Source organism: Polistes canadensis, unplaced genomic scaffold, assembly GCF_001313835.1.
Source record: "Polistes canadensis isolate GaletaPanama2010 unplaced genomic scaffold, ASM131383v1 scaffold_5, whole genome shotgun sequence".
NCBI lineage: Eukaryota > Metazoa > Arthropoda > Insecta > Hymenoptera > Vespidae > Polistes > Polistes canadensis.
Window position 1 is genome coordinate 525,181 of NW_014569552.1, and position 11,277 is coordinate 536,457.

Genomic DNA, 11,277 nt, shown 5'->3' on the forward strand with positions numbered 1-11,277 from the left:
TTTGTCGTTTATTTCTTTTGCTTTCATTTCGTAATATGTTAATTTAGGAATTTTGTAAATATCATTGTTATTTTCATTTTTATTACTGTTTTCTTGAACACTATTAAATTATACATTAACTTATGTTAGATCGGTATTTTTCTTTTACGTACAATTTTTTCGGTCTGCACTGAAAGGGTTAATATTTTCACACGCTATTATCGATACCTTTTGTGAAGTAATTATTATTATAAATTCGAAAAATATCATTTTCTCATCAAAAATAAATGAAAATTTTGTTAATGATTTTTGGCTTAACATAGACGATATATTTATATCTATATATTTTTATATTTATATTTTTATATTTTTATATTTATATATTGTATATGTATATGTTACCGTTAAATCGTGAAATCCATTAATTCATAAAATAAGTATACCGACCAGTTAAAGCATAAAAGATGGCAGAATTACATACTTTAACTAACATAAGTACTATAAGAATTCATTAGAGGCGAATAGTTAAAGACGGATCGAATTTCAACCTTATACTATAATTATACACACATTTTTCGTAAATTTATGCTTTATCTAGTTGTTTTTTTTTTAAAACAACCATTTTAACAAGTGTACAATAAAATTCTTCTCGTATGCTTTCCATTAAAACGCCAAGTTTATTTCGTACAAGATCTGAATTTTTCATGAATTCATTGAATTATACATGTTAACGGTAACATATAGTATATGTATGTGTTATTTATGTATACGCGTTGTGTGGATTATGCTCCCTCAATTTTTTAAGAATGCATCCTAGTTATACTACCGGCGCAATTACATATCTCGGAAGACATTTCATTTTATTTTTATTTTTTTTTTCGTTTACCTTTTGCATAGAACTTGCCACTCCCGGTACAAGAGTGAAAGAGACAGAGAGTAGATGATAAACGAGAGGAAGAGAGAAAGAATGAGAACGAAAAAGAGAGAGATAGAGATAGATAGATAGATAGATAGATAGATAGATAGATAGAGAGAGAAAATTCAGCGTGTTACGTCATCGAGTACACCGATCGATCGTCTTCGAAGAGGTGGAAGGAAAAATCGTGAATTGCTGTTTTTTCCTGATACGTCGAGCCTTTGACCGGAACTACTGCAACTATTATATCGACACTACTACTACTACTACTACTTCTCCTACTATTACTATTGCTAACGTGAAATCTAAATTCTCTCGGTTTTAAATGTACTACGATGACTAACGAAATTTCTTCTCTCCTCTTTCTTCGAGTTAATTTGCATGAATCCAAAAAAAAAAAATGAAAAAAAAAAACAATTCGAAAAGGAAAATATATTATAAAAAATCAATTATAAAAATATACAAAATTAAAAAATCTATAATAATAAATTAATATTTAAATCGAATGAAAGAGATAGAGAAATGTTTCTTACGGATAAGGTTTTAAAAGATAAAACGAAAAATTTATATAAAAATATATAATATTCGAAATAAAGTATGTGAATGTAACAACATATTCGATGAGCCTCCTCGTAGTCCGATATAACCGATATTCGATATAACGGATCGTATCGAGTCGTCCGATCGTCCAAGTGTCCTTTCCAAAATTTCTTTTCTATCCGGTTACAGCGACTGCGAGAGCAAGAGAATGAAATAGGTATAGAAAACAAGGAAATGAAATCAAAATAAAATAGGGGAAGCCGGGGATAAGAGAAAAATCGAATAAAAAATAAACTCAAACAAAATCAAACCTTTAGTTGGATATAAATATATATAACACGCATATACAAACACACGCGTGCGCGTGTACACGCGTACGTACTAGTGACGGTGAGAAGGGTTGATGGGGAGGGGGGGTGGGGTAAAGAACACACAATATGTACGTATCGACGAGTTATCTCAGACATTCCCAAACGAGTAAGTTCGTTCTCGAAAAGATCGAAGAAGCGCAGCTGTTCTTGTCGAACGAAACGACCAGAGAAAGAGAGAAAACGAAAGAGGGGAAGATAGAGAAAGAGAAAGAGGAAGAGAAAAAGAGAGAGAGAGAGAGAGGAAGAGAGAGAAAGAGAGAGATATTTGTTGGAAAAGCGCGATTGGAATCTCGATTTGGTCGAGATCATTCTTAACGTACAACGGAATCAAGAAACTCTCTTTCTATCTCTCTCTCTCTCTCTATCTATCTATTTCTCTTTCTTTCTTTCTCTCTCTCTCTCTTTTCCTTTTCTCTTTCTTTGTCTCTCACTCTCATCCCTTCTATCTATCTATCTCTATCTCTGTTCGTCTCACATACACTTTCCTTCCGTTTTTCATTCAAACGAAGACAACGTGAGGCTTGTCCGGAAGCGGTGGCTCGTAATCATAATCGTAGTCATAATCGTAACCATAATCAGCGCGTTGTACGTTCATTCGTGTATTCTGCATACGATAAAGGGATAACATTTCCGGTGGTTCTTCTCGAAGACCGGTTACATCCGCTACAGCGTAGACACCTTCGTCTAACGGTGGTTGTTGTTGCTGTTGTTGTTGTTGATGTGGTAGTGGTAGTGGTTGTTGCTGTTGTTGTTGTTGTTGTCTTCCATGAACACCGGGTATGGAGGTAGGTGGTTCTATCACTTCTAATCGTCGTTCGGGTCTCGCGTACCTCGGTGTCTCGTAAATGTTGCGATCTTGCGATCTAGGCACCCTAACAACTGTTTTAGCTCTAGGCGTGTCGTAAGAAGTGTCCTCGTGCCGTGCTAATAATCGTCTGTTACAGGATTCCGCGTTCTTCGCTATATCCTCATTACTTCTACCAACGTAAACTAAAAATTCCGGCCTGTTAGGTGCCGCGTAAGCCAAACGTTTCTTCCTTTTGGCTCTCGTAAGATGAGCTATCAAAGCCAGGATACTGGCTGTTGCCGCGAGGCAACCAGTCGCGGACAAGCTCAGATAGAGAAGACTCAATCTGCAACGTAAGGATCCTTCCGGTAGGGCGATCAGTGGTTTCCCAGCAGATTCCTCGTCCGTACAGACGATGTCGTTCGTGTCGAGCTCCAATCGTGTCTCGTTACGTTGTTCTTCCGCTCTGATAACGTTCCAGAGCCAGTGCACTGAACAATTACAAACGAGAGGGTTCCCGCCGACTCGTAGCAAAGCGAGATCGTCAACCGGAAACTGCGTTGGTTGAAGAGTCGCGAGACTGCAATGACGCAGAGAAACCGATTTTAAATATCTCGCACTGTACAATACCCGTCCAGGTAATTCCTTTAATTCACGATTACCGTCCATAGATATACGCTCGAGATTAACGTTATCGGCAAACGCTCTCGCATGGATATTCTCGAGCGTGCAATCGTCCAATTCTAGGCTTCGCAGTTCAAAAAGATTGCGAAAGGCTACGGGATGTAGAGTACCAAGGGGATTTCGATTGAGGATCAAACTGGAAAGAACGTTAAGTCTTGCCAATGCAGCAGTTGGTACCGAAGTCAAATTGTTTCCCGAGAGATCGAGACGCAACAAGCCTGGCAATCGATCGAATACGTCGTCGGCTATACTTCGGATCACATTGTCCGCTAGATTCAACGAGACCAAGGACGGTAAGGACGGCAAGGAGTCTCTGGTTAATTCTTGAATCAGATTCTCCGAAAGATCGACGTTCTCCAGGCTCGGTGCCAAAGCTAAGTTATCGGCTGGKACCTCTAAAAGCGAATTTCTTTTTAGAACCAACGTTCTTATCTTGTGTAGATTCTTCATCAGATCTTTTGGCAAACTGGTGATAGAGTTCCCACTGAGATCGAGCACTTCCAACTCGCTGGTATATTTAAACGCTTGCTCGTCCATCTCCGTGATATTGTTATCAGCCAGGTTCAATTCTCTCAACGATTTCAAACCGTTCAAAGCATTCTTTGCAATGGTCCTAATGGAATTGTAACTAACGTTGAGATTTAACAAGCGCGTTTGAAGTGAAAAATTGTCGGTACCAAGAGTACGAATCAGATTCGAGCTTAAATCAAGGCTCTCCAAGTTACCGTAAAAACCAAAAGTCAAGTGTAGGTTCGCGACCCGATTGTTGGACAAATCCAAATGTCGTATCTCCGGGTTCAGCTGGATTGGCACGAATTCGAAATCCGCGTAAGCGCAGGATGCTTTTAAGGTTTCGTCGTCGCAACGACATCGTGGCGGACAAAAACCGCCCGACACGACGACGCTCGTCAAAATGGCGAGCATCGCTATTGCGATCGGCCCCCTTCTCCTCGGCGAGGATCCACGCGATGCCATTCCATATGAGCTTCCTCCCGACCGAAACTGTTCTGAAATCATAATTACAAACTATCCATTAGTTTTTTTATCATTATAGAATTATTCAATTTAATTTATATTTTATTATTATATATTACATCTCTTTTTTTTAAGTGAAACTTTGTAGAGAGTGTGAGTTATAACTCAACAAAGTCTATCAACTCGTTCGGGTTGAACGAAATTATGGACAATTTTAATGTGTGTGAGTGTAGATATGAGATACGTTATACCATAAAAATATTCGACATATCTTAAATTAGGAATGACTAACTTTATTTTATATGCGATCGACTTTTTACCTGTCCTTCCACGTACATTTTTTTTTTATTAGAAATATGCTTGCAAAATTTTCAATCAAATCTCAATCATAAACAATGTAAATATTTAAATATTCCAATCCAAATATTTCATCCATATATTGGATGCAACCATAATTAAACGATCGATTATTTTTAATATTTTCGAATTATCTTTCTTTTCCTTTTTATTATAAAAGAGATGAGAAAAATTTTCAATGAAAAAATAATATCGAAGATATTTTTATGTTCTGTTTTAAATGCTCCACTTGAATACATAGAATGTAACTATAATTTAATGATTAATAACTTTTACATTTTTCAAGATTTCCTTTTTGTTATTTTTAGTAAAATACGAGGTAGAAAGATTTTCAATAAAATAAAATCTATAAAAGGAAACAAAGACAATTGAATGTGTCAATCTGAATTCTCCACTTAACATTAATAGAACGTTACCATAAATAAATGATCGATTAATTTTACTAAAATATTTTCGAATAATTTTTAATTAAACGTAGGATAGCAATATTTCCCAATACAAAAGACTATAAATAAAAAAGATATTTCAAATATTCCATTCTTAATTTTTCTAGATTGCTTGTATTGGATGCTAACATAATTAAACGAACGATTGTTTAATGTTTAAATGAGAAGAAATAAAAAAAAAAACAAATTTGTTTTTCCATATATAATTATGTACACACATAGGAAAAAATGAGTAATTTTTGTGTTTATAAATATACAAAGTGTTTCATAATTTCTCTCTCGTCAAAAATTGTAGCAACGCTCGAATACTTTTTATCGTGTATGCTCGTAGACATACACGAGGGAGAAAAATTTGAACGTTTTTCGTCGAAACGATTCCAACGAACTTCGAAAAGTAGGACGACGCGGCGGTGTAATGAAAAATATTCTGGCTGACTGTTATCGATGACGAAAGCACTAGAGGGAGGGAGGCAACCTCGGAAATATGAGTGTCGAGACACGAAATGAAATTAATCCGCCAGTAAACGAATGATCGTACGAATCGTTGCGTCGACATGTTAATTCGATTAATTTTTTTTACCCCCGAAAAAAGGAGGAAGAAAAAAAGAAAGGGAGGAAACGTATTGGCAATCATCAGAAAAGTCAAAATGAAAGTCAGAGAACAGAATTAAAATTTGTTTGGTGTTTTGTCCAACACACTTATTCGAGATGGAAATAAATCCAATTCGTATAAATGAAATACATTAAATGACAGTAGTATAAATTAAACAAATAGAACAAAAATTAATTTTACGATTTATTTATATATATTTATTATAGGTATAGATGTAGATGATTATTAACAAAGAATCACAAATGCATTTTGGATGTTAAAGCTTTGAATCTGAGAATGAACAAAAACTATAAAAAAAAAATATAAACCTCTGAAGAAAATATTAAGGAAAACAAGATAATGAATATTTATATATGTAAATATACTATATACGTATGCATGTATAAGAAGGACATAATTCAGATATCGATATTTGGATTGTAGGATTCAAAGAGATATCGTAAGTTTATAATTTATGCATTTCTGAACATGGCGGAGGAAAGATTGAAAGAGAAAAAGAAAGAGAGAGAATTGTGGTCGTTCAGTTTCCTACCTGTTGGACCGCATCTGGCCTGCCACCTGTTCGAAAAGGATCGCTCTCCGCCTCCCTCGAGGCACCAAAAGAAAAAGGACGCATTTACATTTCCCAACAGCAGCAGCAGCAGCAGCAGCAGTGGCAACAGCACCAACAAGCTTGCTAGCTAGCTAGCTAGGAAAAGAGCTAGGCTAGAAAATATGCAGTGATGGCAGCGGCTGCTCGTTCAATTCGACACCGGTCTGCCTACCTCTACCACTATCAATCCCAACTTTTCAAATTTAACGCCTTTTAAAACCTTCCGCCTTTTAAAACCGTCTGTCGATCTTTGCTCAACCATCTGACTGCATTCTGCTGGCGATCGTTAAATTTGATAATATAACGAGTGAACGAACGTTTCTCATAATATTCCGTATTAAGGATAATTAGTAGCTTGGATTCTGGCATGTAATTTTTTTTCCACAAAAATGAGAAAAGTGGTCTAGAAAAAATTGGACTATTTAAAATAGAAATTGTTTGATAGATTGAACTCTCTCTCTTACGAGTAAAATATTTTATTTGTCTATCGTTTTTATTTTAATACCCCATGCGTAATTCAGATATTTTCTTTACGATGCCATAAGAATATTTTCATTATTTTAATAATATAACGATATAAAGTATATTTTCTTATTATATAAAATCACATTCTTATATAAGTAGAACGTTTATTTTGCTGGTGTTGTCACTGTAACGGCTTTGTTCACTCGATTACACACTTGATACAAGTTTTCAGAATATTTCTTGACTAATATTTCTATATAAATCCGACAAAAATGGTTACCGTATACCACGGCCAATTACATTGGCCAATCTTATTTATGCTTGAAATGTTTTAATACGATATACTGTTAGACGATAAATTATTACCCTTAAAAACAAATGCATCTCTATGAAATAAAAGTATACACGATGATTAAACACAGGAAATTAAATGCTATTTAATATGATAAAGATTTTAATTACGTTTTACGAACGAAATACCAGAGTTGATTTTATTTAATAAAATATATAACGTTTTAATGAACATCTCTAATATCGTTAAATGGTGCACTTTTTATATCAAAATATTCTCTTAATTAACAATGATATTTAAAATTCGTTAACCGCAAACGTTCATTCAATGTTTACAATTATAAGTATTCAACGTATGCCGATCATTGATGACCACCGTGGCGCCACAGGTAAAACAATCTGCGGTCACCTGTGACCATCATGGCGGTCAACGCGTTAATAGATCGTATATATATAAAATAAAAAGAGAGAGAGAGATAGAGAGAGAGAGAGAGAGAGAAAAAATAAATAAAAAAAAGAGGTCGAACCTAAAATCGACCTTTTCCGAGTTCTCTTTTAGAGCGGAAGGTAGCGTGAAATTTTCATAAAACGATCAACAGGCACCCTTTTTTTACCCCCCCCCACCTCCCCACCACTTGTTCTCCTATCCTCTCTCTTTCTCTTTCTCTTTTTCTCTTCGTAGGAAGAGATATTTAGGTTCATCGAAATCCCCTTGTTCAGAGTACGACGTGCCTGCCGGAAAGTTATGCAAATTGGAGAAAAGACTTCTCCTCGAAGAGTCGTTGTGAGGGTGTCGAGAACAGGAGAAAAAAAGGGTGGATAAGAGAGAGAGAAAGAGGTATAAGTAAAAAGGGAGGGTGAATCAAGAAGATAAAAATATCCTGAAAGAAGGGTAAGAACCGTAATAGGTAAAGATACATCCTAAAAGTATTGGAATACACGTATATATATATATATAGATATTACTAGTGCAAGAAAGTATCCAAATCTAGGATCCAGATCGTAGATCTAGTCGGTAGATCGAAATATCTTTAAGAAATATTTGCCTCTTGGATGAGAGAAGGAAAAAAAAAGAGGGAGAAAGAGAGAGAGGGGGGAGGGACTCATTTTCCTATCTTCTATCTAAAAACGACGTTAACCGTTCTCCTATCTTGGAAATATAGTTTCACAGAAGAAGCAAACCAGGGGCCCGCCCCTGAACGAGCTGCGGACAGGAACCCTGTTGTAAGGAAAAATCTATCCACGGCTATCTTGCAAATTACTTTATTCCACCATTCCGTCCGGCTATTTCGAAAAACCTTTCCTTCCAATACAAGCGCGCGTGTGTATGTGTGTGTGTGCGTGTGTGTAATATATATATATATATAGAAATTTGTGTATCTTATCCGTTTATAGGGTAAGTGTACCTAATATGAACAAAAATACGTAATATGAAAAGTAGCAATATCTTGGAAAGTACTTTATCGAAAATCTTGTAAAATATTTGTGCACTTTTTTTTTTGTTATTATTTGTTTTTTATTTATTTATAAAAAACGCATTATAGTAACACTTACAATGTTTAAATAATATTTAATGTATGAAATAAAATATATGTATATATATGAGATATGTGAATTAATTTATCGAGAATTAAAATTGATGATATAGAAAAGAAATATTATTTTTGCATTATCGCTGAAATGTTTTATTCGAGATGTTTATTCGCGATACGTAAACACGTGTACGATTTATAATATTGTTGTTATTATATTTATACGAGGAAATATGAGAGATGCGAAATAATTTATTGAATAATGTATTTAATGTTATAATAATAATTTATCTAATAAAACTTTTACATATAAAATATTTCAAAATATGCTGACATATAACTTCATGAGAGTGGTTTCAGTATATTCAAATAAAAAAACCAAAAAGTTCGTGTAATCATCATAGGGACAGATAAGAGATTTATAAATTTGTATGGATTACGGAAAAACAAAGATGATTTTAATTCAGAAAACAATTAATCACTTTTTTTTATTTTAGCCTAACCTTGAAACTATGCTGACATATTTTTAAACATCCTGTATATTAGCGTATTCTTCTCGAGCATGCATGCAGGGAATTTATATATATATATATATATATACATACAATATATACCTATCCATATATCTAGGTATAAGAGTAATAAGAAGAGACTGAAAATCCGATAATATAACGTAGGATTAAAACTGAAGTATCGATTCCGTCTGCGCGACGTCATATCTCGCGAAAAGAGGTGGATAATAAAATTTCGATGAAACGTCAAATTCATCGACCTTCAAAGAACGCTTCCGATAAAGGATTGTTGACAGTGCTCTGTAAATCCTAGAAGACCTTTCACATTGGAGTAGGTACAATAGTAAGAAGAGTAAAGAAACGAGATAAAAGTAAAAGTAAAAGAAGAAGAAGAAGAAGAAGAAGAAGAAGGAAAAGAAGAAGAAGAAGAAGAAGAGGAAAAGTGGAAGAAGGGGGGTAGGTGGGTGGGGAACAGAACATCAACGGTAAAGCCTCGACATTCTTTCTCTTGGAGATAATAAAAGAGAAGTAAAAAAATAAAAAGAAAGAAAGAAAGAAAGAAAAGCTCGCGATTGTACGTTGCCGATAGAACAAATAAGGGTGGCAGACCGGGAAACACAAACTTATTCTGCTACTTTTATCAAAAAGCCGGGAGGCGGCTCGGAATACATAGGATACGCTACTATACTTCGTTGAGAGTTTACACTGTCAGTAATATTATCTTCTAAATTACGAGGGAGAGAAAGTTCGTTTTCGTTTTTCGTATTCGCCAGATAAACGTTATCAGCTTGACGATGTCTTTTTCTTTCCCCACCCCTTCATACTCTCTCTCTCTCTCTCTCATTACTATTCTTCAGAACTGGTTATAGGAAATCCTTGTATTAAAAGGACAGATAGGGATAGAAATAAAAATAAAAACAAAAAAAAAAGAAAGAAGAGAGAAAAAGTCAAAGTTTGTTAAATTCTTCCAGGCTAAAACGCATCATACGTCTTTTATCAAATGACGAAGGAATAAATCAGTTTGAATGTTACATAGAAGATAAAAGGAATATGCTTGGGATATGCTCAAAGAGACGATTCAAAAGATGAATAAAACGAAGAAAAAGATGATAAGGGGAAAGAAGAAGAAGAAGAAGAAGAAGAAGATACACAAATGACGACGACAAGGTAGTAATGAACCAAGAGATAGAATCAAATAGAGATCAAATACTTGACGTTGACACGATCCACCCTATACACACACACTCGTAGCGTGACAACTCGAGCTCGAATTCGAGCTTGAATTTGGACGGGACTATTGCAAAGCTATTTTAAGGGGTTGCGTAGGAGATTAACGCATCGACTGTTCCCGCGTGTCCGTTTCGTATTTCCACAAGGGGAAGAAGAATTGTGCTCGATCGGTCATCGGGCATCTCAAAACCATTTTGCGTCCTACTCTCTCTCTCTCTCTCTCTCTCTCTCTCTCTCTCTCTCTCTCTCTCTGTCTTTCTCTTTTTTTTTTCCTCCCTCGTAGCAATGGTGGTTTGTCTTCTTCGTTGCGGCTGGGGAAGTCTGCGCGTGCGACCAAGTAAAATATTGCTTTACGTGGGGTTTTGTTGCATGAAAGAGTAAGAAAGATAGGTATAAAGAGAGGGAGAACAAGTGTGGGAAGAAAAACACGGAAGCAAAGAGGGATAGGAATAGAGAAAGAGAGAGAGAGAGAGAGAGAGATAAAGAGAGGGTGGCAAGGAAAGAAGAGAGAGAAAGAGGGGATTGAATGGAGTGGGAAAAAGCCGTCTGCAATTGCAATCCGCACAAATATCCGGAGCCGAGACGAACGGCGAACGAACAAAGAGAAAAGAGAGAAAGAGAGAGAGAGAGAAAGAGAGTGGAAGTGGAGAAATTGTTCGAGCTACTGCGAAACGAGACGAAACGAGACGAAACGCTTCTCTCGTACTCCTAAGTAATATATATTTACTATACAGTATACATACTGTGTAGTATACTCATATTTAAAGAGACTTGTACACGTGTATATATTTATATAGAAGAGATCTTTATTTTAATCAGTTGCATATATATTATTTAAGTTGTTGATGCAACAAAGATAAATATTAATGTTTCCATTTATGGGGTTTACTTATGTTTGTTATCTTGATAATCAGGATTATGATTGATGGTAATATTTGCATATATAAATAAATAAATATGCAGTTATAATTTATATATATATATATA

At 35.2% G+C, this 11,277-nt stretch overlaps 1 protein-coding gene across 1 annotated transcript in view; it reads right to left on the bottom strand.

The window, feature by feature from the left end:
* Positions 1-1,396: 1,396 nt before the first annotated feature.
* The window catches only part of LOC106788410 (leucine-rich repeat-containing protein 15-like), a 25,570-nt gene continuing 15,689 nt past the window's right edge, over positions 1,397-11,277 (bottom strand). Inside the window, exon 2 of the mRNA XM_014751624.1 lies at positions 1,397-4,284. Within this exon, the coding sequence (XP_014607110.1) occupies positions 2,306-4,252 (1,947 nt within the window). The 5' untranslated portion in view covers positions 4,253-4,284 and the 3' untranslated portion in view covers positions 1,397-2,305. The remainder of the gene's footprint in view (positions 4,285-11,277) is intronic.